Source organism: Colius striatus, chromosome 9, assembly GCF_028858725.1.
Source record: "Colius striatus isolate bColStr4 chromosome 9, bColStr4.1.hap1, whole genome shotgun sequence".
Taxonomy (NCBI): domain Eukaryota; kingdom Metazoa; phylum Chordata; class Aves; order Coliiformes; family Coliidae; genus Colius; species Colius striatus.
Genome location: NC_084767.1, coordinates 613,906 through 641,900, shown reverse-complemented (window position 1 = coordinate 641,900; position 27,995 = coordinate 613,906). Strand labels below are relative to the sequence as shown.

Sequence of the window (27,995 nt, the reverse complement as noted above, 5' to 3'; positions counted from 1 at the left end):
TTTTGTCTGTAATTTATTTTGCAAATCTACCAGTTCATTGTATGAAAGTATGAAATCCTAGGTGGTTACATTAAACAGCTACATTCCAATCCAGGTAATACAAATAGCCACTACAAAGTTAGTTTTAGGTACTCTGGCATAACAAGTAGATTTAACATTGTTTAAAATAAATGTAAGTCACAAAGAAGAGAAAAATAGCCTTGTGATTGTCAAAGGACTTAGTTTAAAGCAAGGAAAACCAAGGTAGACTCTCCTTGTCCTACAACAAGAGAGAAACACTGATGTTTACATCATCTTTTAATGTTAAATTAGATGCATCAGATGAATTTAAGTGCACAACAACTACTCTGGGTAACAAGAACAATTCACAAGTTGTTTGGAAACCACTGTCAGGTTTCACTCTCTGGAAATTACGTTTACAGCATAACATCACCATCATCCTTGCTCTCAGATGCATAAAGATCCTGTAATATCATTTGCAACATACACTGGAGCTTCAAATCTGCTCTAATTGAATTCAGGGGGAGTAGGATCAGTTCTTACATCTAATAACTGCTCCCGATTTACTGAAATCCTTACGAAACCGCCTCCTTCCCGGGGATGAAATTAACTTAGTGAACAAAATACTGTCATCATTCAGCAAAACTCTTACGTTCACTGTCCAGCAATTGACACTGCAACTGCATTTCTGAGGACCCTTATGCATGAGCATCTTTTCCTCTCCACCAGCAAAAGGACAACAAGCAACTGTTCTTAGGAAGGACTTGGAGCTATGTAAATAAAGTATAAAAATCAAAGAACAGATTGAAACTGCTGGAAACTGCTCTCCCGATGCCCACCTGACACACCTCTAGTGTCATTCTGCTGCCTGTAAGCTGCCACGTCTGATGAGACATCTGTCAATCATGATTGCACAACTGCTTCTTAGGAAGCAATTAAATGGAGGTTTGATTTTGGAGCTACGTCTCTACATTGTGTATGTACTTCGGGGCAAAATGTCCAGGATGCTACTGCTGCGTATAACGCAACAGTTTCACAGAAGCTGTTAATGGGACAAAAAGTCAGGTGCAGGTACAATCCTGACAGCCTGTGGAACAAAGGAGATTAAACTAGTTCATTCCCTCTCGTAGCCTTCACCTCTTTCAACTAGGCCACCCAAAAGCCCTCAAATCTCCACTCATGCATGTGCAACAAACCTGCAGATCTCAGCGTAGTACAGAAGTGAAGCCAGCAGCATCTTGGCAGGGCTCCTAGACCTTGGCATTTATCCACAAGAGTATCTTTTAATGCTCATCACCTCAAAAAAACTTAAAAGGGAAGCAGGCAGGTTACACAAACCTATACTAACTTTTCACCTGGACACAAAGTGCCATCAAACCATGGAAGCAAAAATGAAGTTAGTGATGAGAGCAGTAGCTATTTTAAATGACTACAGAAGGCTTTATTCCCCTGAAGCAGGTAAGTTTGCTACAGTCTTGGGAATGGGTGGCAAAGCTGGTGGGAATGTTACTATAACCACGGCTAGCAATTTTCCTCCTTCCTGACAAACACCTCTTTTCTCCAACACACCCAAGCCAACTAAGGCTGCATTTCCTGGTGACCAGCTGCTGCAGAACTTTCCCCAGAAGGTAGTCTAAAATGGTAATAGATGCTTTGGTTTCCCATTCTCTGATAGGATACGACACCTACAATTAGTTCAGACCCTTTGTTATGAGCGTGCATCATATGAGACGGCCTCATCCTGTTATTATCACTGTGCCTGCTTGTTTTCCACCTCTACTCATGTAAATGTAAAGTCAAATCCTCTTAAGAACCCCGAGCAGCTGTCCAGAATCCCTTGTTCAACTGACATTTTTGTAATAATAAGGAAAGAAAAAAAGAGTTGTGGGAAATTAAATGGTGCTCCTGTTGCCAAGTTGTTAAAATTATATGGCAATATGCTTCCAGTAGTTGTAAGAAATTAATTTGTGGAGTGCTTACAAGCCTTACATCCACTAAATCTCAACGGGACATAAAATGCTATTTAAGTGATACAACTTACAAATGTTAAGGAGAAAAAAAAATCAGCACCAAAGAGTGAAAGAAGAAACTAGATTCCTGTCTGCACTCTGATTCTTCAAGGCCGGATCTCTGCGGCCAAGGAAGCCGTGTGGGAGATCCTTGGTGAAGTATTTACACGTGTGCTGTCTGTCAGCACCTGCACCTCTCCCTTATGCCACCTCTCCTCAGCTGATGAGACAGGACAGGTTCAACAAGTTCCTCCACTCCTGTAGACAGAGGCTGGTCAATAGTTCAGCCAGCCCATCTGCTAACCACTTGCCTCAGCTGCTTTCTGAAAGTACTAGCCAGAGCAAATCCTGTCTCACCACCTTTCACCTCCTTTATTAAAACACTGCTCAGGAAGAAGTGCCTGAGACACCGGGCCTGTAGACGAATTAGTTTTCAGATTATGCCACTACACATTACTGTCATTCTTTTTTCTCACAACAATGTCAAGTACGACGTAAAACTTTGGATTTTCTGTAACGAGTGAAATCAGCAAAGTGAAAGGAAAGGCAGCGCTGGCAGTGCTGTTCCTGCTTCACTCTGCAAGACAGAACCAGGGTAAGGCGCTTTGGCAATCAGCACCAAGGGTAAGCGATGAGCTTGGAAACAATTCTCTCTCCACACACTGGAGTACACACAAGTTTTCTGCAGGTGCATGGAAAACTGTGATCCCTTGGTTGTTCTGTAGGCTGCTTTTACAACAATTTGTTTAGTCCAGCAGCTGATCCTGGTCCTACTCCTTTCCTACATCCAGTATACTTTGAGAGCAACACAGAAGCGCACGACACAAAATAGATTTGTTCCAGCTCACCGTGGTTCTGATGGGCTACACGCACCAAAAGGCAATAGAAAAAGAGCACACAGTTCATCAGGACAACACCACTGACTCAAAGGAATTCCAGCTCCACTTTGTGAAGGAAGAAAAAGTTCACAAAGGAAAAGATCTTATTGCAAGTTGTACTGCTCAGCTGGGCCACTTTAATACAAGCTGAAAGTATCAGAAACTACAACGGAGCCAAGGACACGGAATTCCTGGTTTGTAAAATATTTTAAGTGTGGCAAGCTTGCTTTAAAAAGAAAAGCCACTGCACAATATTCCAAAGGGCTTTCTCTAACAGACTGGAAACTGTTACATCGACACTGACAGAAAATACAGATTTCAGTAGCAGTTCTGGCACCCTGCAGTTTGGAAAACACTTGTGCATATGGAACTGAGGCAGCTTGTTTGCAGATCCCTCTCTTGCAGCATCCTGGGGCCACCTGTGCTTCCTTCAACAGCAGCGTATTGCTGGACTCAGCAGGCACCTTCCTCGGAAGGTGCAAACTGGCAGCTATCGTGAGACACAGTGTCAATGCTCTGCACCTCTGACTGCGGGTGGATGGACACCTGAACAGCTATCTCTTGACCTTGCTCGTTCATGGAGCCATCGTCTGAGTCCCCAGCCGGCGAATCGCTGCGCTTGAGCTCTGGGTTGATGGGGTATATGGCAGCCTGGGCGCCGCAGCCTTGCGTCTGTTTTCCCTCCTCACCGACTTCATCGGGATCGTCGACTCGCACAGCCTCGAAGATCTCCTCCATGAACGCCCTGCAGTTAAGGATCAGAGGCGGGAGGGGAATGCTTCTGGCAAGCTCTTCGATGTACCGAGCAAACTCCATGGTCTTAAACTGAGTGACTTTGGCCAGCTCCAGCGTTTTGGCAGATGTAATGATGGGGATCCGCTTGGCAATCTCGAAAGCCTTCTGAAGCTTCTCAGCCCCTTCCGTCCTGAAGAACTCATTGATGGCCTTCTCTGTTTTGCGGAGGTGACTGCTCATCATGCACAGGCGGGTTATGTTTAAGATGAGGGTGATAGCGAAGGCAACGAGGCACACAATCATGTAGTAGATACTCATGTCTCCCGAGGTGAAGATGACCCGCAGGGTGACCGCGTAATAGAAGGTGTCATTGCGATCAACACCGGCACACGTGTACCGCCCCCGGTCGGCAAAGCTGACCTTGGTGATGTTAAGGGAATTGTCAGCAATCCTCCACCGCCCACCTGGGGATTCAAAAGAAACAAAAACCACGAGGTAAACTAGATATGCCCTATTTGCTCCATCAACAGGAGACAGAGCTTGGAAGCTAGCAGTCTGTTTCTAGCATAATGCAAGCAGTACATCAAGGTCTGAAATTCCCTCCACGTGCCTGTGATGCAGAAAGTCACAACCCTGTTACCAATCCTACTGCTTAATGGTAAATTATTCCACATGCTTGCTTCTCTGGTTTTTCTCCTTTCTCTCATCTGCACTTTCTTGCGTGCTTTTGGACTGCTGCCTCTTTCTGACAGGGAACTCAATCCTCAACTAGTGCTTTTTACCCACTGTGTAAAGCTACGTTGAAAGACTGTCCTCTCTAAAGTCTAATTTTCCAAATGTTCAGAGTCAAAAGTCAAGTGACCCATGAAAACGATCAGAGTCTGTAAATGGCTCTGCTGGCAAAAGAGCCCAGGATTTTCTCGAGATGTGGTTTTCTGCTGAGCAAAACTCACGTAAGAAGAAATCAATACGAGAAGCTAGTTTTATACAGTATTTCCTGTGCATTTATAACTTTGGGGGAAAACTGTTTTAATAACTCATTCTTCTAATTACTCTACTTTGAAGTGATTTCCAGATGGCATTATAACTACAAAGAGGTTACTGAATACTTAAAGATAGAAAAATAGCCTCTGAGAAGATCCAATTACCTCAATGACTAATAGAGAAAAGCACATGCATCTCTAAAAGACATTGTTTCTTAAAAACTAAAAACTACAGGGACAGAACTGTTAAGAGACAAGAAAAGATGTCCTCCCTCTGTACAAAAGGGTTAAATAGCACATATTTAATCTTTGGCCGTTACAAACTGTGCTAGTTTCCACAGTCTCACCGGTGCATAAACCAGAAAACAAATGTAGTAAGTTACCACATGCTGTAAAAAAATCCTCTAACAAAATTTAAAGACTGATTGCCATCTGGAAAAGGACACAAGTTATGTTTGGAAAAACATAATACAAACCAGAGCAATGATAAATGAAAACATCAGTTAGTATCTGGTAGGGTGCAGATTAATTTTCTGTGTATTGAGTATTGTGATGCCTGTCAGATGAAATGATTTTGTGGGGCAGGATGGACGGGCTAAAACAGAAGAACTCAGGTATAATTGACATGCCAGAGGGCAAAAGCTTTGTCTTCTCTCTCCTTACCTTTCCGTTGTCAAAAGGGGGAGATAGGAAGAGAAAACAGTAACAAAGTCCCAGAGATTTTCAGATGCTGTATAAAAGAGGAATGTTGAAGGGCAGAAAACAACAGAAAAGCTCACCTTCATCTTTCTGTTTGAGCAGGTGTCCTCTGGAGTTATACCAAAGAATATACTGATACTGGCTGATGTTCAGTTTACATTCAATTAAAACACTGGTCCCTTCTTTGGCTATGATATCATGGTTTGCTGGAGAACTTACTAAAGCCTGAGACACTGTATGAAGTGAGGCGTTCAAAGACTCAAAAGCAACCGTCCCGTTAAAAGCTACATTTTCCAGTGTAAATCCAACTGAAAGATCAGCACTAACAGTCAAAATTAACAGGCAATAGCTGAGCTTCATGGAAAGCTAGAGAAAATTCGTTTTTCATTTAATTTGGAAATATGAGGTCATACAATATTAAGCTGTCTGTATTGCACTGAGATGAGAGGAGGCTCTCGATTTGTTCGGTGATAGAAAATGTCTTGGATCCAAATGCACTTTAAAGACCATCAATATTAGGAGTGGAAAATGGGAATCCAACTGAAAAAAATAAAAAAATACAACCAGAATTAAGTTTATTAACGACAGCAAGCTTACAGCATATTCAGATTTCATTTCCAGCAAACAGATTTCCATTAGCATAATATAAACTGCCAGCCGAGAGGTTCCAAATCAGAGCTCTGCTCGGAACACAGTAATGAAACAAGGGTAAGAAGGCATTAGCACAACCTTCAGTCCTCTAAATGTTCATCTTCCCATCCAAATAAATAATCTCAGGAACAATAATCATTAAGGGGAAAAAGGCTTGAAAAAAGAGAACAAATTGTTCAGCCCACTCAAAATGCATAGCTATCTTTAGGGTCAGAAAGTGGATCCTGCTCTTGTTAACAGAGAAGAAGCGCTTTCTTAACAGAGGAAGGAAAGCAAGAAAGAGGATATAATTTCTGCCTCCCTCCCCACTAATATCAAAGTGCTTTTAAGCCCTGGTTTTCTACAGCCAGTCTTTCATTTAGCATCTAGAGAAAAACCAAAACACACACACATACACACACACATTGGATTTTTAGTATTTATACACCTACTTACTTGGTTTTAGAGGCACAATCCCTGTTGGGTGGCTAAATACTAAACAACATGCTTGTAATTTCCTGTGCTGGGAAGACTCTCTTGGCAGTTACAGCCACAGAGAGGAAGCCCCTTTCTGAATATGTCTAAACACACACTTCCTTATTTTCAATTTCTCTCGCTGCTGCTGCTGTGTTTTCTAACTCTGCCTCCTTTTCCTTGTTTGCTTTGCAATGAGCTTCTGTTGAAACTCTTTTACTTTAGATGCTGCTACACCTCAGCAGTCATATCTTGTTTATCACTCTACCCAAACGCTGTCCTGTGTCTCACAGCAATTTGAAGATCTCTTTTGTCTAGACACAGCATTCACACTATTGAAATGGACGTGCACAAAAAGATATTTTAAGGCACTAAGACACAGCCCTTAATTTTATGTTCTTCGCACACCAGGATGTTCCGTTTTAAAACCCAGAATAAAATCAACTTGTAGCAAAATGAGATGACAATGACAAGAGAAAAATCTGTAATCCATTTTCCTGGAAGCCTGATTCAAGAACATTTCTAATCCAATATGCATTCCCTGAAGTTATGATTCCAGCTGGAGTGCTCCAGAGCCCTACAATACAATTTATGAAGCACGGAAGCCACGAGCCAAAATATTATCTTAAGGAATATCTGGCTTCATCCCAAATGACCGTGTGACTTCAAATGTATCATCTTTGCTTTTACCAGTAATAAATGCTAGTGGGAGCTGAGCTTCATAAATATCACAATACAGCAGAACACATTTTCTTAATAAATAATGCAGACACTTCTCATCCTTCCAAAATCACTAGTTAACACTGCCTAAACCAGACACATGTCCTATCGGTTCTGGAAAGCCATGCAATATAAATAAACCCACGTGACTTGTACTAATTGTCTTCTCGGTAGAGGAAAATGAAGCATGCTCAGGAATGGCAAAATTTGCTGATAACACACTACCCAGATGAGGGATCTTTTTTCTGAGACGAAGTTAATTTGTTGAAGGACAAACCAGATTCCAGACTTGCCATCTGATGAGAAACGTGTTATCTGACCCATTTCTGTTGTGGCTATTGCCAAAACGAGTTTAACAAAGAAGGCAAAGATGACAGCTGTCTCCAACCCTCCTTCAAGCTTGACTAACCAACTCACTCACTGAATCATGCAAGGGAAACTACAGAACAGGCCCTCCACTTGTTTCCCTGTAAACAGCAATCCCTTCATCTGCCCTCTTTCTTTTCCTTTATTAGGCCCACTGTCTCCTACCACACCTCTTGTCCCTTCGTTTGAGACCAATACTGAGAACTCAATTATACCATTGTGCTGAAGAAGCTACTTTCCCACAGCTAACCAAGGCCTCTTTTGTTCTTGTTTTCCACCAGTCACACTTCAGGGGAAGCGTTATGGAGAGCCTTGGAGAAGCCTTGGGAGAAGTGCATCTCAGCCACACCAACTGCATAGGTCTGAGAAAACCCAGCACTAAGGTGGCTGCTGATCACTTTGAAGGAGTGGTTTTACGTTCCAATTTCAGACCCCCAGTACTTTCAGAGCCCTCAGAAGGCTGATGGTCAGTTTGAAGGAGTGTTTTTATGTTCCGTTTTAGTACTTTCAGAGCCCTCAAAAGGCTGCTGTTGACCGTCCTGCTTATTTTGGTAGCCTTGTGCAGATTTCTTAAAGGCAGGCTGTGAGTAGTTTGTGGATCACTGATTGGTATTGCCAGAGCTGCCATTTGAGAGCCTGTCAAAGCAAGTAAAGGCGCTGTGGGCACAGGTCCTTGGCATACAATCACTCCATGACCCAGCTGCCTTCAGTTAAAAATGCCACTGCACTTAATGGCTGTTGCATACCATGTGGGACTCAACTTCACAGCATTTGATGCAGTTACAAGAGATAATAGCTCTGCAGGGAAACCAAACCCTCTTCTTCACTACCGAATCAGAGTAACTTGCAATCTTCTAAAACAATGACCTCCCAACTAACAATGTTTCAGATTTATTAGAGAATAATTGCAGTCCTTCCCGTCCTTCGCTTGTGTTGTTGTTACTTTAATGCATTAAATTTAAACTGTTAGATATCCAAGTGTCTGTGACACTCCTAAAATGCCATCAGGAACCTCAGACAATTATTTAACACAACAAATACTCGGCAACACTTTCCCTCGTAAAGATAAGATAATTATCTTCAGTAATTGCCTACGCTCTCCACTATATTTGTACCGAGCTCGCATAATGTATAAAACATTGGAGATGGGTCATTGAATTTTACTATTAAACTCCTCGAGCTCTGATTTATTAGATATTGTTTGTCACATTCTGCTTTTGGAAAAGCCATTACTGCTAAGCAGACAACGATCTCTCACTGCCGAGCGCTGCGGAAAGGAAAATGATTTGTGAAATCCGTATTCCTCGAGCATCTCACTCATGCCAAACAGCTGCTGGGGCTGAGAAAGGATCCAAAAAGGATACAGCATGAACAGTGCCACCTTCACAACTCTTCAGGAAAGCATAAAGCCCAAGCAAGATGAGACGTACAGACCAGAAGAAGCTGGCTGTTTTACTACTGAACCTGAAGTTGAGCTCAGCATATTTAACCTTTATTAAACCATAAGTTTTAGCAACAAATAGCAGTAGGCAGATAAAAATCTGTGATGTATGTGCTTGTATGAGTCATTCTTGGCTCTCATCCCAAAGAAGTGTATCTGTGTTTAACTTAGAGCACTACGGGTAGTCCCACTGAGGTCAGTGGAGTACTGATAGTACTTAAAATTACACGCATTTATAAGGCACTGCAAACCTGGGGCCCCAGAGGTCGCAAGTTATACGGCTCATAACATCCGTGCTCATAACATCATTTCACACCTGCATGAAAGCAAAGCCATAAAATGAGACACACCTGACAGACCACAGAATGGTAGGGTTTGGAAGGGACCTTTAGAGATGATCTAGTCCAACTACTCTGTCAAAGCAGGTCCACTTAGATCGGATCACACAGGATCGGATCACACAGGAACGAGTCCAGGTGGGTTCCGAAAACCTCCAGAGAAGGAGACTCCACACCCTCCCTGGGCAGCCTGTGCCAAGGCTCCCTCACCTCCTTTTAATTTATGTTTAAATGGAACTTGCTGTGTTCCAGCTTCTTTCCATTACCCCTTGTCCTATCACTAGCTACAACAGAAAAACATGATGCCCCAACACCCTGACATCCACCATGTAGACATTTGTAAACGGTAATGAGGTCCCCTCACAGTCTTCTCTTCTCCAGACTAAACAGCACCAGTTGCCACAGCCTTTCCTTGCAAGGAAGATGCTCCATAAGGAAGATCACAGCCCGCTCTCACTGACAATTACAGCTCGCTCTAACCGACTGCTGCTTCTGGCACATGATGTGGAAGCCTGTCTGCTTTGGCATTTACAGAAAGTGAAATGAACACACACCAAACTGATCTAAACAGATCACTTTTGCAGACTTCCTACTCGCAGTGTGACAGCTTGCAGAAGTGAGGCCGTCACGGCCATTCCACGTGGCCCCTCTGGCCCTCCTCTGAGGCTGGGAGCAGCATACGGCAGAGCCCTGAAGACTCAATTCCTGGGAAGTCTGTGCAATTAGATGTCGTGGTCTTGCTGAGCTACAGCACTGGTGCTCCAAGCGTGCGAGAGGTTGTAAAGAGCGCTCACTCTTTGCCAGCACCACTGAGGGATCTGAAAGGAGCAGTTGCACCCACTGCCCAAAAACCCAAGGTCAAGAGCCAAGCTGCCGAGCCCACCGCAGCCCCCGCCGCACGGGGCTGGCTACGGGACACAGCTGCCGCAGATGCAGTCCCTTAATTGCAGACACGGGGCACGGGGCAGCTCCCGGCCGGCTGCACACAAGCACACGCTGCTTCTCCCCTCTCAGCTGACAACGACCACGCACAAAACCGCCCTTAGACGCCGACTCCGGGGCAGCGGGAAGCCCCGCGTCCAGCCGCGCTCCCCGCACGTCACGCGTGGGCCTGGCGCCGCGACAAACACCGGCCGCTTCTCCCGGGCAGCGCTTCCGCGCCAACCGGCCGCGGGGGGCCTACGCACCGCTGCGCCGCCTCCCGCCACTCCCGATGCCGCCAGGTACAGCGTGACGCCGCGGTAGCGCAGCGCGGGAGCGGCGCTGCCAGCTCTCGCTGCCAGGAGACGCCCGGGCCCGGCCTGGCCTGGCTCGCCCCGGTCCCGCCGCGCGCCTCCGCCGCCGCCGCCGCCCGGACGTGCTCCCCCAGGCGCCCTTCCGGGCTGGGCCGCACTTCCGGGTCAGGCGCGGGCGCCGCTCTGCCCTCGCCTCGGTGGTCACGGTCCGCCCGTGGGGCAGCGCGGAGCTGGCGGCGCGGCCCGGCCCGGCCCGGCCCGGCGGGTGAGGTGGCGCCGGCACCGGGGCGGCGGCGGGAGGCGCCAGGGGCTTGGACGGGCTTTCCGTGGGACGGAGAGACCCAAGGGGACGGCGGCTCCGCGGCACTTGGGGTCCCCGTGGGGCAGGCGGTGCCGCGGGAGCTGCGGGCGCCTCTCGGGCACGCGTGGGGCAGCAGAGCAGCGCGAGGCCGCGCGTCACCGCAGCCTCTGGGCCGTCTGGGCGGCTCCGTATGGGGCTCACGGGACCCTGAGGGTCTCCTGCGGAGGCGGAGACGCAGGGGAGACCGCCCCGGGGCTAAGGGGAGCGCAGGGGTGTCCCCGGGGGGAGACGGGCCCGGTGGCTGCCCCGGGTGCAGCTCAGCACGGCCGGCCAGGCCAGGACGTGCTGGAGTCACGGGGAAACGGGAGGAGCGTCCCTGGCCTGTCACCTAGACCTGCTTGTTCCATAGGGGCTGCTGTCCTCTTCCTGGGCTGGAAACCAACCAGATCCCATGGCTGGGGGTAGCTGCTCTGATTGCATCGGAGCCCACCTCTCCGGGGACACTGCTCCGCGCTGGCAGGGACGGTGGGAGGCTGTGGTTCAGCGCGGCCCTGCCTGGCTTTGCCTTCAAGTTGCTGCCGGGGAGCTGGTGAAATGTTGCCAGCAAACCAGGAGGAGAGAAAAACCTCTGCCCCCGTGAGCAGGCGGCAGCCTGGCAGCCCTGTTCGCGGGCACTATCGTCAATATCAGGGCTGGTTGCTGTGGCAGCTGGAGCATATTGCAAGTCCTGGGTGGTGTTAAAGCCCTGGTGAAGCTCAGCCCTAAATACAGAAGCAAACCAATTGCTGCTTCTCTACCAAACTGGCTGGCTGATAGCTATCCCAGTTCATATCCAACACCCTTCTATGCAGCTATTGCAAGCAACGTGTTTTCCCTTTTCTATGATGAAGCAAGTCATTCAGTTATCTGAGGACTTTTTGTACCTTTAATTTGCTTTTGAGAGTTAGCAATTTGTTTCTTTCCTGTGGAGAGGGTGTGTCGGTTAGATAGAGCCACACGTGTCTGTGGGACTTTAAACTGCCAAGTGTGACTGTTAGACCTGACTGGAAGAAACTCAGTGTACACACGTCCCTCAAGAACATAATCTGTTTGTGCGGGTGTGTGTGGCTACGTAGGGATTTCTGATTGTTGTGCTTGATATTTCAAACACAAATGTGATGCTTTTGCACTAATGTCAACGTGTACCAGAGAATGATTATCTGCTTTGCTTTTACAGGTGTTTGCAGTCATGTCCGAGGAAGACAGCAGTGAAAATCTGAAAGAAGAAACCTTTTATGAAGCCGAAAATGGACAGGAAGCAGAGGAACTTGGCTGCACTGAGAGCAGTGAAGAGAGAGAGCAAGAGCTCGAGTCTGTGCCTATGACTCGGAAGAGACCGGAACCCAAACCCCCGAGTCAGCCTGCTGCCACAGAAAAACCCGCAGCTGAAACACACCAGGTACATTCCTCTGCTTGCTCTGCTTAGAGTAGCTTCATGTTTCATGGCCTTATGCACAGAATAGTTTTGACCATAGGCCTCACTGCTTCTTTTGACAATTCACACTGCAGTTTCATGTGAAGAGAAAAAGCTGCACAGCAGTTACACCTCATGGACTGCCTGTGCTCCTCAGCACAATACCTACCTCGCTCCCTCCTGTTTTCCTTTGTTAAAGGTCTCAGATTCTCCTGCTGCAGTTCAGACTGGATGGGGCTACTGGGGAAGCTGGGGGAAATCTCTTTTGTCAACTGCATCTGCTACTGTAGCTACTGTAGGTAAGGCTCCTGCTGGTATTTGATAAATGCTTGAACCGTACCTCACGTCTCAAGTTGGTGCTTTTTGAGCTGGTTTCTAGAGAAGGGGATTTTTGTTATAGCAGCAGTTGTTGGAAAAATGTCAAAAGGATTGTTGAAGTTAAGGGGAAAACTTGTACCAAAAGGTACAGGGAGATTGAGGGGATGTGCACAGGCAAAATTACTTCCAAGCTTTTAAGGTGTTTGCATATGTTTCAGCTGGTGTTTTTAAACTGATGATCAGCTGGTATTTACAACCTGATTTAAAAGCTGAGGTGAAACTTGAGTTTACTACGGTGGTAAGCAAGCTGGGTAGTAGTAGGTTTTAGTGTTGGGTAAACTGTCTCGAACAGGAAGAATCCAGAATAACCAAAACCAATATGCAGTCCTAATCCTCTTTCTTTTCTGCTTTTTGTTGTATCTCATGGTTAAAGTAATACTGCTGTCTTCTCTAGGTCAAGGCATTTCAAATGTCATAGAAAAAGCAGAAACAACCCTTGGGATCCCCAGCCCTAGTGAAATTTCTTCAGAGACTAGAGATGCTGCAAGAGGTCAGTTTTTACTGCAAAAGAACAGCATTGAAGTGTTTCTCATAGCAAAATAACATCACCTTACCTGGCATCCTGTATATTGAGGTAGACACCCATGTCCTAAAATAGTACTCCATTGCTTATATCTTTCTGTTAGCTCTGAAAAATAGGTAGAAAAAGAATCCAAATTCTAGCCCTGCTTGAGTTTGGTAATTTTCTCCTCTCTGCAGATGACAGGATCCTTTGAGGGGAGTGATGAAGTTAATTTTCTGCCTTCTAATGCAGGAAGTGAGGATCCCAGTGCTAGCAGCATGGATGTAGTTGATGATGGCAGTTCCTCTCCTATTGCTGGGGCTCTTGGAGTTTTATCCACCATCTCTACTGCTGTCCAAAGCACAGTGAGTGAGTTGGGAGTGCAGGAGAAAATGGGTTTAAGAGAGGTTTTTTTTTTTCCTTTTTATCTGAAACATCATGAGAGGGAACTTAATTTTGACTGTCATGGGAGGGATGGGGAAAACCTTGTTTCAGCCTTCTTACAGTCTTTACCCTGTACTTTGCATGTCACTGGCAATGTCAGCTGTCTTGAGTTTCAGTAGTTCAGTGTTAAACGTTGATGCATAACAAAAACACCTCTAAGGGTGGACTGTGTGGTGTGTCCACTCCCATGCATGACACCTCTGTACTCTCTCAGCTCTGCTCCCTTCCTTTAGAGTATTCAGGTAAATGCAGGGTCAGACTCATTCCTGGAATATTTCCACTGATTTCCACAGAACTGCCTAGAGATGAAATCCATTCTTCTCTTCAAAAACTTCTATGAAACTAGCCCAAATTGCTTGGAAATCAGCTTGCTCCTGTGACCATGAGAAATGCACTTCAAAGGAACCCATTACCCTTAGAAACTCTGCTTTTGTGATCTGCTGTCTTGTCAATTTGCCTGTGACTCAGAGCTGCAGACAGAAAGCTTGTTTCTGCTTTTAAGGCTTGAACAGGAGTTAGCAGTCGCACCCCACGGGTCTAGTGGTTTCTGATTGGAAGGATGAAAACTAAATACTTTAATACTTTACTGTGCTGAGAACCACCCTGTTCATGAAATAAAAATGAGTTTCCCATCAGATTGCTGCAGCTCTCTGAGTGTTTTCAGTAAAACTGCTGGATGGCAATACATAGTGGCTCGTTCTGTGACCTTCTGCTCCCTTTATGGTTATTAGGGTTGAATTTTAGGGTGATACGGACCACCTTGGTTTGTATGTGAGTGCTGGTATATATCCCCTAATAGAGTTTCTTCAATTAAATAGTCTGCTGCGAATTTTACATGCTGTCTGTATCCAAATCTGATTTCTAGGGAATAAGTGTTATTAGTGGAGGTCTGGATGCCTTGGAATTCATTGGGAAAAAGACAATGGATGTAATAGCTGAGGGAGACCCTGGATTCAAAAAAACAAAGGGCCTAATGAATAGAAACTCTACATTATCACAGGTAAGGCAGTTCCATAGCAGCTCCTCATTGCTTTAATTTCTTCTCCCTTCTTTTGTGGTCCTGCTGTTAAGCAGCCAACAACTACTGAACCAAAAACCTTCTCCTCCCATCTTCTGTATCTTCTGGCACTGACCTGAGTCTGCTGCTTTTCTTTTTCAGGTTTTACGAGAGGCAAAGGAGAAAGAAGAGCAGCAGACAGCTACTGAGGTTGCCATGGCTACGGAGAAGAAAGCCCATTATGGGTTACTATTTGATGAGTTTCAGGGTCTTTCGCATCTGGAGGCCTTAGAGATGCTTTCCAGAGAGAGTGAATCAAAGGTAATGGCCTTGAGCAATTTGCCTTCTATTTTGAGTTCGACTGAGCAGGGAAAAAAATAAATGAGAAATGGAAGTATATAGATGTAAAATCAGATGCTCAGAAATTGCTGTAAAGTGATTGATTACACAACTTCATTTGGACCCCTGCGTTGTGATCTGGTGTTCATCCTGGGAGCACTGTGTCCGGTCCTCAGCTCCTAAAGCCATTCTCCTTACCCAACTAGCCATAATTCCTGCATGTCTTCAACGACTTTTCACAAGTTGCTCTCGTACTGTTTGCTGCCTTGGTCTGGGGAAGAGGAGAGCATTGTAAGCACAGCAGAGATGGCCGTTTCTGTCAAGGGGCAGCGAGGAGGGCAGATCACCATGCAGTTTCAGCAGTCATTCACTTTTTAGTTTTGTTTTTTAATGAAAGGGGTTTGAATACCTCCTTAAGTATCCATTATTACCTAACTGGGCTTCACAAATAGGTCTGTTTCCCTTGCATAGGAAAGTAGCACTTTGTCCTTGGCATCAGTCTGTGATGGTTTCGGCGTGCAGCGTAGACCAGGGCTGCGTCTTCTCTCCTGTTTCCTTTTCTTGCTGGATTTACAATTCTCTCTTTGGCTATGCTGCCCCTGACTAGGTGAAATCAGTTCTAAACACCCTCTCTGGAGAAGAGTTGGACATGCTGAAGGAGGACATGGAACAACTAAAGGAAGCGTTTTCTTTACCTGAATTCTTTGAAGAGGAGGAGGAAGAAAAGAAGGGTGAGAGAGCCCCAGGTTCTGGGAGGAGAAGCTGGTTTTCAGTGAATTTCTCAGTGTAGAACCAGCCAGCCCTGATCACTAGCAATGGGCGTGATGCCAAAGTTAAGTTATTCTTTAGCTGTATGCTTAATCCTAAAGCTGCCTGTGGCCAGGAGCATGACAGGTAGCAATACCCTTTATCTCTGCAATGCTGCTGTGCATTCATTCTGTAGCAGGAATGACTTCTTGCCAGAGAAGGATTAAAGTTGCTTGACTCCCAGGCAGTTCATACAACTGACCTTGAGCCAAGCTGCAAATTCAAAGAGATTCTGGGTTCCCTGACCATGAGGGAAAAACTGAATAGAGTTGTCTAACCTGTGGGAAAGCAAAAAGCCTTTTCTGTTTTTTTTTTAATGAGAGTTAGCCACCCAGACCAAAAGGCTCAGAGGTGCCTCCAGACATAAGAGCCATCTGATTCTGGAGGGTTATACAGACTTAAATGTAAATTTTTTGCATTGCTTTTACCTAAATGGCTCATCAGGGAGGACTTACACACCTGCACTTGCTGTCATTTAACATTTAATGTGTCTTTTATATTTGCCTATGATGGATCTCGCAGCCTTCCCCCCACTGTTAACATCTGCCCTGCTGTATATAGCGGGAGAACTGTGGGCTGTAAGTGGTACTTCAGGCTCTCCAAGGTGCTGCCTGTAAAAAACAAAAAAGGAGTTCCCTTAGCTACAAAACCAGAACTGAGAAGGCAAAAGGTCTCCACTTTTTCAGAACTTAACGTATAAATTGCATTTTAAAAGACCAGGTTTGATGTGTTCTTGCCTGGGGTGACGATTCAAAGAGAAATGAAGGAAACAGCTGACAGTGTTGTGCAGAACTAGCTGTGCATTGAAGTGCTGCTTATCACCATATCTGTCCTTTGTGTGGATTCTTTCGCCTTTCCTGCCCTTTAGGAGATGAGGAGTTCACAAAAGAAGTCACAGAGTTGTTTTCAGAATTGCAGATCTCCTCAAAGCCGGATAAACTGATCAGAGTGAGTTACTTCCCACCTTCTTAAAGCTGGAGAGATTCCTCACACACAGCAGCTGCTTCTCAGTCCTGCTTTGCCTGGGAAAATATCTGAAAAAAGCCGTGTTTTAGATTCTTTGACAATGGTAGGCCAAAGAGATGGGCCTTTTCCTTTGACTTCATGGGCCAAACTGATGTTCTGTGATGTCTTTGGCTCAGAGTCGGTGAGCAGCAGCGTGTCTTTGCCTTGTCACTGGCCAGTAGTAGATGATGGCAAAGATAACTGGGAGTGGGTAAGCCTTTGGCCACCACGGTGAAATCAGCCTGCAGTCATGAGTTGAAGCTCTCCATACAAAGCAGCTGGTTGTACTGTGCCCAGGAGTTGGTGTGAGGCAGAACTGACTTTGTTGCCTTTGGTTCACTACCCTTCAGATCCACCGAGTGGCAGCAGCATTCTGCAGACGTGGTTTTAAAGCATCTCCGTGTAGGGTTTGTGTGGATTCATTAGTCGAAGTCTTTCTGGTAGCACCAGGTGCTAGAGAAATGATTGCCCTCAGCTACATCAGTGTAGCCAGCCCTCTACAAAAGTCCCGAAGGCACTAGTATCATTTGTCCTGGTTCTCCTCACTAGCTGGGGAATCATAGTTGATTCCTTTCTCTAGGGATCTAGTACTCCATGTTCTGTGGTGTGCATGGGGTGGGGGGCTTCATTCCAATCCTTAAATGATGTGGCACATCTTCATACAGGTGAGGACATCTGCTCATGAATGGATAACACAATTCAACAGCAGTCTTCCTAAAGAGCAAAAAGAGAGTGAAGGAAACCAAGAAGCAGGATCCAGAGATGGTGACCATGATGCTAAAAAATCAGTGGAGGTAACCGAATAATGAAGGAAGAGAATATTTGACTGCAGAGTGTTTCTCTGGCTGCTAAGTTACAGTTGTGAATCCCAGAGTCTGTGGGTTTCTATTTCTCTGCAGATTCTGAGGTTTGGAAGGGCAGTGTAGGGGTAGTACATTGTGTGATTCACTTGTTCTAAGTAATCAAAGCTACTATTTCGTATGATATGGGGAATCTTTGTACCTCTTGCAGGATATTCATGCATTTGCTATAAGGAGCCTGGCTGAACTGACAGCATGCTGCATTGAAATGTTTCACAAAACAGCAGCTTTGTTTCTACATGGTCAGAAACAAGAGGTAACAGCCACAGACAGAGCCAAGTCCCTTTCACAGTAAGTTCATCTCGTAGTAAATGTGTAGCATGTAATGCCTTACACACTGGTTAAACTCTGATCATTCTGTACAATTCCATGGGATGCAGGGCTCTTGAAATTCTGCATTTGTCTTCAAAGTTGCAATAGGTGGCATCTCTCTCGTTCCAGCTTAAAGATGGCTCTTGATAGGAAACAGGAAACCCTACTTGAAAGCTTTTATGTAGTTAAGAAGAATATTTGCCCCAAGGTTGTGCTAGTTAGTGTTATAAACACTTCAAATATAACAAAGCAGCTGTATCAAAGTGATAATTACCTCTTTGTTAATTATTTAATACGTTGGGTACATGACATTGTAAATTTCTGCAGCTAATCAGTGGATTGGTCTTACCAACAATGCATGACAGGAGAGTGTTATGTCAGGAGGTACATGGCAAGTGTGTGAAATGGCAGCACTTTGTGATTGAAAAAATGATGCTTCTCAGTTTAAAAAAAAAAGCAAGTCAGTACTTTTCCTCTTGCATGGATGTGTCTGTCCTCTGAGTGCTGTTTCAGATCTTCAGCTTTATTTATTTTTCCATCTTTCATCTCCTTAATGTATGTGTGGAACTTCTGTATCTTCATACACTGTTCATATGCTTTCTATCAGGTTTGGTTTAGTTTAGCTTTATATGCAGGGAAACAATGTGTTTCAGAGGAATGAGAAAAGAAGTTGTTCTTGTGACTGTACTTACTGCATGGTTTCCCCACTCTGCTTCCACAGAATGACGATTGTGCTGTGTAAAGAGCTGTCAACCTTCTCTAAAGAGTTTACTACGTGCTTAACGACTGCAGGGGTAAGAGTTCTGCCATAGCTCTTAGGAATGAGATGTAGTTGGCTGGCTCCAGCTTTGGGATGTTAAGAACCTAGAGCTCTCTGCATTTGCACATTTATAGATGCCTTTTTTTGCCCTGTGAGGTGATCCCCAAACAGTGGCAGCTGAATGTGTGCTGAGCTTTGGAATGCCTCCCGTTGTGTTCAGCCTGGCACAGGGGGCTGACAGCACTGAAGAGAGGGAAATAAGGTTTGTGATCCTGGTGTGGATTTTCCAAAACTCTCAGGTGTTTTTGAAGATAACATCATTATCTCTCAATTCTCCAGTTGTCCACAGCTCATTTGAAGATGTAATGTGTGTATTCATATGACTTGTTTTGGGCATATGTGGGCTGCTTTGTTCTTATTTGCATGCTACAAGGCAGGTCCTCTGAAGCTTGTGACTTAGCTTTCCTGTAGTCAAGGGAGTGATGGTGATTTAAACTTACTGAGGATTTAGCTTTATCTTGCTTGAAGAAATGTGATCAAATTTTCAATCAGGATAATATATGTCTGATCTCTGCAGGTCAAAGAGAAAGCAGATGTGCTTAATCCCTTAATCACTGGAGTGTTTTTGGAGGTCAGTTATGCTAAAGTTAAAACTTTAAGCTAATACTTAAAAGGTAGATATGCTGTCTTTTCCCACTTCAGTATCCTTATGCATGCCAAGCTCTCTAACCCATGGTTGAAGGTTCTGCTTACCTGTCTAATAACATTAAAGTTTTAATAACTGTCTGTGGATTTGCACAAGAGGTGAGTTACTTGGGGAAGACTGAGCCTTAACGTGGTCTCAGCTGACTGTCAAGGATGGGTCAGAAGACAGGTATTAAATTCAGCAGTCTGGATTTCTACAATTTAAATGTCCAAAGTCAAACCTTAGGCAAGCTCAGAAACTAGCATGTGAGAGTCCCAACTGCTCCCAGCTGTGAAGTTGGTTCTCAGTGCTTGTAAACTTGTGAGGTGGGGTAGGAAATGGGTGTTTCCTGTTGCTGCCTTCTTCCTTCCTGCTGCAGCATTCTGATGCTTCACTTGGAAATAAATTCTTCTCATCTCTTCTTGAAAACAGTATCCTATGTTTGGATTACACCTGATCTTCTTTGGCAGTTGTTAAGCAATTGGGGGTTTTTTTTCCCCCTTAAAAACTTAACATCAAATCAATTTCTAGAATGAAGCCTTAAAAATCCACCAAGCGCCGGGCTTCTGTTTCGCTGTGCCCTGATCAGCGCTGTTTGAAGCGAGCATGTGGGTAGGAAAGCTGATTGGTAAGATAATGATTCGTGTGTGTGTTTTGATTTTTGTTTTCACAGGCTTCAAACAGTGCTTCATATATCCAAGATGCCTTCCAGCTCCTGCTGCCAGTGCTGCAGATCTCTCTTATTGAGGCGAGAGCAGAACTATCACAGTAATAAAAATCCTTCTAATTAAGAACTTTTCGACCTTCCCACTTCGTAGTTTCTGTGCTGGAGAATGATGTAATGGCTCTTATTAAAAGGAAAAAGATTAACTCTGATCACTGCTGCTGCTGCAGGAACAGTGATTAAGTGCAGTCTGGCAGTGACAGCTCTCACAGCACATTGAGAGATGTGATTAGCATAGGCCAGGCTGCCGGACAACGTGACAGACTTAAAGTGCAGTTTGCTTCTCTGTTTTTATGGACTGTCTGTATCTTTCACTGAAATCCCTCTGCTGTATGTGTTAACAAGCTCTTTGAAGAAGCTCCTTGGGCTGCAAAGAGCATGCTGGAGAAAGGGAGTAGCGGCTGGCTAGCTGAAGGGTTAGCTAAAGTCACGGTGGCATCTTTTTTTTTTTTTAAGTCAGAGAGACATAATTAGATCCCTGAGAGCTCTGCATTGATAGTGAATATTGAATAGGAGGTGCAGGAAAAGGCAAATATTTATGATCATGAGCCTTGCAGTTCCTGAGCTGGAAAGAACGAAGCAGAGAGTCTTCCTGATCAAGCCGTTGTCTGAAAAGAAGCCTCAGCTTCCTGAAGATGCCTGTTAATGACTCAGGGATGTGGGATGGGGCTTCTCACTAGGGTGCCGTTTCTCATTCTCTTGCAGAGTGCTCCTTCAGCAGGAGCTGGGAAAATGCTGATCTGGCCCTAAGAATGTGGATATTTTGCTTTATAGCAATAAACGAGAACTGGCTAAAAGAGATTGATTTGTGTTTGGGAAATGTTATGAGAGGACTGAGCAGGAGGATTCCCCTTCTCCAGTGCAGCTTGATGTGTCAGCCACGGGCTGTTCACAAACTCAGATACTGATTTTCCTCTATTTCTGTGTTAAAAAACCACAACAAAACCCAAACCCCTACAATAACATGCTCCTTCTTGGAAGGTACAGGGGGAGAGGAAGCAATTTGGTTCTGTTAGCAGGAGTCCTATTTTGTCTCAGAAGCTGCTCCACATACAGTATCTGCTCCTTTGTGCTGTGAAAGTTGCCTGCTTTGTTCCCTTTTGCAGTTTGTGTCTGTTGAGCCTGCCTGTTGGGAGGGAGCAGCCTCTGTTGGAATCACAAGAGCAGAAATGCACAGCTAAAAGAGAACTTCCGTCGGTCCGGAGCAGCTGACCGGAGGTGAGCGGGTGTCACACCTGCCTCTGTGCCTGCTCATTGGTAACAATGATGCTCAGGGCCCATCTCGAACATCCTCTGGGGTTCAGCAGGTCTTGCACCTTTCTGCTGTACTGAAGGCTTAACATTCCTCTGCTCTCTCTGTGCAGTAGAGGAGTGTTTTTAATATTAGAATACCTTTTGGCTAATGCTCCTCTGATTTTATATGTATGTAAAAAGCCTTCCCTTAGTCCCCATCAGATCTCTGAAGGGAGAGTTGGTTGGGGGTTTTTTCTTACATCTTAAAGAAAACTAGACTTGAAAGGAGCAACGTCTGGGGTAAAAAAATCTGCACTACAATGAGCTCTGCATTTTTTCTCTTCTTTTGGTTGGTAGCAGTATTAAAGAAAGGATTTGTTTTGACAACAGTTTCAGTTAAAAGCAAGATAGCTGGGGCATGAGTGAAATGAGAACAACTGTGGGCTTACTTTTGTTCTGAGCCCGGAGTGGGCAGGGCCAGGTGCTGCTCTGGGGCAGGGCCAGCTGAGGCTTTTCTGCTAGCGAGCTGTGGTCTGTGTGATACCTGCGTGAGAGCTCCCACAGCCGAGCTCCAGTTCCTGCAGCAGTGTAAAATGGCAGCTTTGTTCCTGCCACGAAGCCACAATTTACAGACGTGTCAGAACACAAGGAATAGAGATAACAGGGCTCTGTTATATAGATGCAACATACATATCTGTTCCATCTATATAAAGCAGCTGGTTTTCTCACAGATGAATCCTACTGACCTGCAGTGCTTTAGTGTAGTTTAATAATTAAAGGCAACGAGGTGATTTTTTTTCTTTGACAGTTCAGACAGTAATTCTTTCAGTCATATGCCCACCTGGATTTCCTTACAGCAGCTAATAATCAAACGTGCACCAGCTTCATTTGTGTGCCCAGTGCAAGACAGAGCCAACAGGAACAGTTCCACAGTTGCTGAAATCTCCCAACCCGAAGGATTAATCAGAATTCAGCATCCGACTGTCTGGAGGTCTTACTGCTCAGCCTTCCCTCGTGCATGAACCTAATGAGAGCTGGCAGTAATTTGAGCTCTGCTGGTAGTGTTTGGGGAGGTGAGAGGTGGCTGAGAATAGAGAGGAGTTAGCTAAGATGCTGGCACTGACTTGAAGAAGGAAAAAAAACCCCCAACCAACCCACCTTCGACAATTATTTTCTTTCCTTGGGAGAGATTCTGTTCCTTGCAGCTGTAAAAGCTGCTTCCTGGCAGCTGCTGTGGAAAGGTTTAAAACAAAACAGGCTTGGTTCTCCTGATGGGCAAGGGCTGGGAGCGAGGCCCGAGCCTAACCAGCTTCCCAGGGCCTCGGTTTTCATTGTTAAAACACACACGTTCAGTAGCAACCTCTGACACGGGCGGGATGAGCACTTGTCCTCGCTTGGAAGAAGCAGCAGCTCTGTTGCCACGGGTGGCTCAGCTGTCCCAAGCTCATCTGCAGCACGGATTAAATGCCTCACTCAGAGGCAGGAAGGGAGGATTTGTGTCAGAGGGAGAGCTCCAGCGTTTCTTCCCCAGGTGTGCACAGTGCATCCTAAATAAGCAGCACTGTATGATGGTGTGATTTAAGCAGAGAGGTGGGTCTTCTGGAGCCAAAGGCTCCTTGGCACAGAGCTGAAGGATGCACATGTCCAGTACTGTCCAATTACTGTTTTCTGGAAGGTTCACTAGTCCCTTGCAGCCCTGTTCTTTGACAGCCCCGTTCCCTGTGGCCAGGTGCTGGTGTTTTGGGTGCCGTTGGCAGTTTTTTTCCCTTCAAATGGCAGTTTTGTGCCCCCTGCAGGGTGAGAGCAGGGCCTGTGCCTTGGCTGGGCTAGTACCAAGGAGTGGCTGTTGCTGCCACTCTCTGCTGTCCTGCAGGGTAGTGGCAGACCCCAATCCCCAGCTGTAAGATGCGGGTAGGCCAGGGTGGATAGCCCCTGAGAGCCAGTTTCCTGGGGCAATGCTCTGTGTCCACAAGTCCAGGGAGTGATGGCAGTCTCCCCTGGGCTGCTCTAACTGGAGGATGCTGAAGGCTGAGGTCCCTCATGTCAGAGTACCAAGAGCCTGGCTGGGGCTGGCAGGGAGCAAGCAATGAGGTCACTGGTTAAAAACAAGGTCAAGCATGGTGGTGGGAGGGAGGATCCTCCTCAGGTGGGAGGAACTGCTCAGAGGAGGGAGATTTGATGGCAGCCCATTCCAACACCAAACAGCCTCCCTGGCAGCCCTGGGACCTGTGAACACCTCCACCACAGTGGTCCCTGGCTGCACCCCCCTGATGGCTCTGTCGCACTGGCTTTGTTGTGCTGCTCCAGGGTTGATCCACCTTTGACATTAAAACCCATCCTTTCTTTCCAACCTAAAACTGCTGAGGGGACTCTTGCTCTGCACTAGGAGCTGGTGCAGGCTCTGGTGAAGGTGGCCTGGGACAGACATGGCTAGGTTTTTGGGACAGCTGATTTCTGTACAGCCGCCTCCTCCCCACGTGAGTTACCCAGGGTTAGTTGTGCTCAGTGGGAGAGGGCTCCGTGCACGCTGCAGTTACTGTCAATTAAAGTCAAATGACTGTGGGGTCAACTTTGTTGTAGAGTTGAAGGCTTTAAATGGGGCAAATCTTGTGGGAGCGGTAATCCTCTTATTAGGTGGAGAAAACATATTAGCTTTCAGGTGCACAAGCCCTTCTTGACATTACTGTTAGTGTTATTATCCCATATTGGTGCTATTAGAAATGAGGCCATTGCATTAGAGGGGAAGCACATTATGCAAGTGTTTAGACCTGCTGGTAACTGCTCTCTGCTGACAGGTATTTCCTTAATGATATGTTGGAGTGAAAGCCAGCAGCAAGGACAAGAATTGGAGGGAGCTGGGAGCACTGAGCTCTGCCTGGTCTGGCCTTGCCTGGAACTCCTAGGGCTGCCAGACACCTCCTACCAAGAGGGGAGCAACAACCTGCTGGAAGTTCCTCTCAGCGTGGTTTTATGGATACCCCCAAATGCCTTTTTCTCTGCTTCCAGCAGGGTCCTGACCATGGTGTGTTCCCCGGTTGAGTCCCCAGTGCCCTCTCTGGTCCCAGGGCTGGTCCCTGTGGATGTCACAGCCTCCAGAGCTGCCCTGGCTTGCTTGTTTGCAAAGGCCCATGCTGGAGGCAATGTCTCTTGTGGGTATGAATGTGACTGGTCGTGTTCCTGGTGTCATGTGCCGTCCATGGAGGGTGGCAGAGCCAGTTTTTCTGCTGTGAATATGGGACTGGGGGAGGAGACCGCATCACTCAAATACCCAGGTCCCTGGTAGCTGCCAGCCAGCATCGCAGACGCCGCTTGCCTTTTCCAGCTCCAGGTAAGGTGCTTTCTTGTCTCGTCATCATTGAGGAGATTTACAGACTTGCATATCAATTTTACAGGCTGGAAAAGCAGAGTGGGAAGGCAGGGGGAGCAGAGGGTGCAGCAGGAGGATCCCTGGGATGGCTCACGCTCTGTACCCTCTGTGGAGATGGCAACTGGGCACCGCTTGTGAGCCTCCCAGGAAGGGCTCCAGTCCCCTGGGTGAGACGGGATCCAGCACAAACACTGGGACCTGTCAGCCTGTTGTGCCTGGGGGAGTAAGGCCGTTCAGGCTGTTGCATCTGGTGGGGTATGAACATGCAGGTTTGCCTTGATAGCCAGGGGTCTGATCCATGTGAACTTTGCGCCGAGCTCGGCTGTGTGGGACAACCGCCGCTTGTCAGTGGGGACCATAGAGCTGGTCACAGGGTGTTGCTGGTTTGCCTGCCCAGGCTTCAGGGAACCAGCTCATCTGGGTCAGGGGAACCTGCCTGCCCTAAATGAAGGATGACTGAGACTCCAAAGCAACAGGCAAAACTGGATCTGCTGGTCTGGGATGTTGGCAGCCCTCATCTGAGCCACCATCTGCTGCCAAGGCTGCACAGGGTGCTGGATGCCACTTCCCTGCACAGGAGCAGGCAGAGTCTGGGTTGAGGAACCTACCCCATCTCTTGGAAATCACCTTGGTTGATCCTCAGGGGCAAGGTTTGGGGTGGGGTGGGGAATTAAAGGGTTGTAACCCCCTCATGGTGGCATTTCTTAGCAGGCATTGGGGTAGCACTGCCCCTTCCCCGTCCTGGCTGCTGGGCTTTGGTCTAGTTGCCCATCTCCTAGTGCAAAGCTTGAGGTTCACCTCAGTGCACCTTGTGCCTTTCCTATCTGCTCCCCACCAGCAGTGAAGGCACAAGGCAGGGGCATCCCTGTGGATTTGGGGCTGGGCACATGCTGCAGGAGCTGCAGAGCAGCTTTGGTGAGCAGGACGTGGGGTGAGGGCATCAACTACACCTCCTGCACCTTCCCAGGGGCTACCTTTTCTTTTGTTAACATTTGATTATTTTTAATGATTTTAGATTAAAATGTAATTATTTTCAATTAGTGGTTGCACTTCTTAATTACAGAGATGAATTAGATTACTGTTCATTATTAATTAGATCTTAACTTTGCACTGATTATGCCTTTTCTCAAGCAGTTCCCACACTTCTGCCCCTGACTGCTCAACCTGCCTCTCCCCAGATGCTGCTCCAAACCCCACTGCTTCCCACTGCCCCCCAGCATCCCAGGTTTTCAAACCTGTCTAGAGAACACAAATCGATGTTGCAGTCTCAGAGCCTGTGACCAGCTCTTTTAAAAGCCCAAATATTAACTAGTTGATGTCATTTTGTGGCAAAAACCCCTCAAACCACAACCCCAGCACATTAAAAGAAAGCATTAATACTCTGCCTTCCTCCATCAGCGGCTGGAAAAGAAACTGTCTCCTTGTTTCCTGCTGTGGAAGAGCAATGACCCTGCTCTTCCCTTTGAGCAGAAGGGACCTGACCCCTCATCTCTGCTGTTTCTGTGCAAGAGGGAGGGTTTCACCTGCCTGGGCCACTTTATGGATGTTGTTTGGTCAAGCTATTTTTAAAAGCAAGCTGCCTTCATCTGTCATCTTCCAGGCACCAAATTAATGCTCAGACTTTTTCTCTCAGCTTCTCTTGTGCTCACTGCTGTCTCCATCTCTCTGCCTGCCGTCACCCTGGCCCCAGGGAAGGTCTCCTCTCTGCTGGGGTTTCCTGGGAGCCTCAGTGCCTGCAGTCTATTGATTCATCCTCATATCATTTGAAATATTCCTGTAATTTGCACCTGCTTACAGGGGGTTTCCCTCCACTTGTGGCTTCCTTGAGTGGTGGACAGTGGGTGCTGCCTGGGTGAGCACAAGATCTGGCCCTTAGACTTCTTTACCTCCTCCTCTGCTGTTCTGTGAGGAAGGGAGTGCATAGGGCCTCTTTTCACATAGAGAAAACTGTATGTGAGATCCAAGGAGGTGTTTTCATCCCTGAAAAGTTCATTTTGCTCTACTCTCCAGTTACTTATTCAGGTTCTCTCTGTGCTGTAGGTGTGACAGTCTCGTGCCTCAGAGCTCTCTGGCTTCGGTGAAATGTCGACAATCCTGAAATGTGAGTGTTGTGAACACAGGAGCACCTGCTGGGTTTGTGTGTGCTGGGCACTGCACACTGGCAATGAACCTCCCTCTGTGCCCTGCTGTAGGGTTTGGACGGGAAGATAAGGAGAAAGAGGAGAAGGAAAAGGACAAAGAAGAAGAGAAGAAAGAAGAGGAGAAGGAAAAGGCTGAGGGAGAAAAAGAGAAGGACAAGAAGAAGAAGAAGAAAAAGAAGGAGGTAGGGGAATGATGGCATTTTCTGCAGATAGCTGCTGAACGGTTGGGATGTGGCATACAGAGCTCCCAAGTTGCCACTGGGTCCCATGGAGAAGGATGCTCGGCACAGACAGGCATGGGTGGCAGCCAGAGTTTGTTGGGTGTTGGAAAGCACCAGCCCCAACTGATTTACATTGTGACTGTGAAGGGAAGCCATGTCTGACCCATGGCAACCTCACACCTCTGGCACATGGGGCTATCCTACCTGTGGCCTAGAAATCACGCTGAATGCATGGCTTCTCCAGGGAGAGACAGCTCTCTCTTTGCTCCCAATATTCCTAGTCAGTTCTACTTTCCTTTCCTGCTGTTTCAACGCAAATCATATGCTGCTGTAGACAGTGATGCTGTCTGCACTGTACACACCACTGTGGTGGGGCCATGGGCACTTCTGGGTCCCCAGCTGCACCAGTGCTGCAAAGCCTGGCTTGAGATGCCCACAAGACCAGACATCTGACTCTAGGCTGTGCCTGGAACAGCAAACAGGAGTGCCGGGATTCCTGGTGACATTCCTTCCCTCTTTGCCCCTGCAGGGACATGGGGAAGAGGCCAGGAGGAGCAGCAGCAGCTCTGACAGCGACTCAGAGGAGGTAACCACTGCCCCAGCACACCAGCCCTGCGAGGTTTGCACCTCAAACCCCTGCATAGGTGCTGACTGTGGGAGCTATCAAATACCTGAAGGTACCAGGGGATGGGACACAACACCCAGCACTCCCCTCACGTGCTGCCCTTTTTCTCTTTGTTCCTGCCCCAGGACCATGGTAGTGACAAGTGTGCTGAGAAAGAAGACAAAGATTAGCCTTTCTGTGCTGGAGCAGCCGTGCACGCCCTGGGCATGCTGAAGGGGAGGGGGTGCAAACGACAGCACGCACTGGAGGGGGCTTGGGATGCTTTTAGGCAAATAAAGGTGTTTGTGGGCTCCAAACAGAAATGCTGTTGATTCCTCCAGTCTCACTGCCTGC

General features: G+C 46.7%; 3 protein-coding genes across 11 annotated transcripts; 2 read left to right on the top strand and 1 right to left on the bottom strand.

Moving 5' to 3' along the window:
* Positions 1 to 10,632, bottom strand: MFAP3 (microfibril associated protein 3). Of its 3 annotated transcripts, none has more exons than XM_062003113.1 (3): positions 10,461 to 10,632; positions 5,385 to 5,844; positions 1 to 4,086 (listed from the first exon to the last, which is right to left on the bottom strand). In XM_062003113.1, exons 2-3 carry the CDS (start codon positions 5,662 to 5,664, stop codon positions 3,341 to 3,343), a joined length of 1,026 nt encoding a protein of 341 aa, XP_061859097.1. In that variant the 5' UTR covers positions 5,665 to 5,844; positions 10,461 to 10,632; the 3' UTR covers positions 1 to 3,340. The 3 variants fall into 3 exon arrangements, with proteins under 3 accessions (XP_061859097.1, XP_061859099.1, XP_061859098.1); XM_062003115.1 differs by lacking the exon at positions 10,461 to 10,632 and adding an exon at positions 9,286 to 10,419; XM_062003114.1 differs by lacking the exon at positions 10,461 to 10,632 and adding an exon at positions 6,391 to 7,485.
* Positions 10,416 to 20,876, top strand: FAM114A2 (family with sequence similarity 114 member A2). 5 transcript variants are annotated; one of them, XM_062003111.1, is made up of 14 exons: positions 10,416 to 10,496; positions 12,026 to 12,247; positions 12,462 to 12,561; positions 13,035 to 13,130; positions 13,395 to 13,507; positions 14,452 to 14,586; positions 14,746 to 14,904; positions 15,530 to 15,653; positions 16,598 to 16,677; positions 17,400 to 17,528; positions 17,746 to 17,885; positions 18,628 to 18,700; positions 19,244 to 19,297; positions 20,025 to 20,876. In XM_062003111.1, the coding sequence occupies exons 2-14, from the start codon at positions 12,038 to 12,040 to the stop codon at positions 20,121 to 20,123; spliced, it is 1,512 nt and encodes a 503-aa protein (XP_061859095.1). In that variant the 5' UTR covers positions 10,416 to 10,496; positions 12,026 to 12,037; the 3' UTR covers positions 20,124 to 20,876. The 5 variants fall into 5 exon arrangements, with proteins under 5 accessions (XP_061859095.1, XP_061859093.1, XP_061859092.1 ...); XM_062003109.1 differs by lacking the exon at positions 10,416 to 10,496 and adding an exon at positions 10,683 to 10,773; XM_062003108.1 differs by lacking the exon at positions 10,416 to 10,496 and adding an exon at positions 10,683 to 10,778.
* On the top strand, positions 19,305 to 27,938 carry LOC133626149 (uncharacterized). 3 transcript variants are annotated; one of them, XM_062003117.1, is made up of 7 exons: positions 19,305 to 19,979; positions 21,182 to 21,293; positions 24,318 to 24,636; positions 26,716 to 26,776; positions 26,868 to 26,998; positions 27,567 to 27,623; positions 27,788 to 27,938. In XM_062003117.1, the coding sequence occupies exons 4-7, from the start codon at positions 26,758 to 26,760 to the stop codon at positions 27,830 to 27,832; spliced, it is 252 nt and encodes an 83-aa protein (XP_061859101.1). In that variant the 5' UTR covers positions 19,305 to 19,979; positions 21,182 to 21,293; positions 24,318 to 24,636; positions 26,716 to 26,757; the 3' UTR covers positions 27,833 to 27,938. The 3 variants fall into 3 exon arrangements, with proteins under 3 accessions (XP_061859101.1, XP_061859102.1, XP_061859100.1); XM_062003118.1 differs by lacking the exon at positions 24,318 to 24,636; XM_062003116.1 differs by lacking the exons at positions 21,182 to 21,293; positions 24,318 to 24,636.
* Positions 27,939 to 27,995: the final 57 nt, after the last annotated feature.

Coding starts and splice junctions, on each gene's coding strand:
- FAM114A2 (XM_062003111.1), top strand. CDS start 12,038: ATGTCCGAGGAAGACAGCAGTGAAAATCTGAAAGAAGAAACCTTTTAT. Junction 12,248..12,461: donor CCGCAGCTGAAACACACCAG/GTACATTCCTCT, acceptor CCTTTGTTAAAG/GTCTCAGATTCTCCTGCTGC. Junction 17,529..17,745: donor ATGCTAAAAAATCAGTGGAG/GTAACCGAATAA, acceptor TACCTCTTGCAG/GATATTCATGCATTTGCTAT.
- MFAP3 (XM_062003113.1), bottom strand. CDS start 5,664: ATGAAGCTCAGCTATTGCCTGTTAATTTTGACTGTTAGTGCTGATCTT. Junction 4,087..5,384: donor GCTCAAACAGAAAGATGAAG/GTGAGCTTTTCT, acceptor TTGAATCCCCAG/GTGGGCGGTGGAGGATTGCT.
- LOC133626149 (XM_062003116.1), top strand. Junction 26,999..27,566: donor AGAAGAAGAAAAAGAAGGAG/GTAGGGGAATGA, acceptor TTGCCCCTGCAG/GGACATGGGGAAGAGGCCAG. Junction 27,624..27,787: donor CTGACAGCGACTCAGAGGAG/GTAACCACTGCC, acceptor TTCCTGCCCCAG/GACCATGGTAGTGACAAGTG.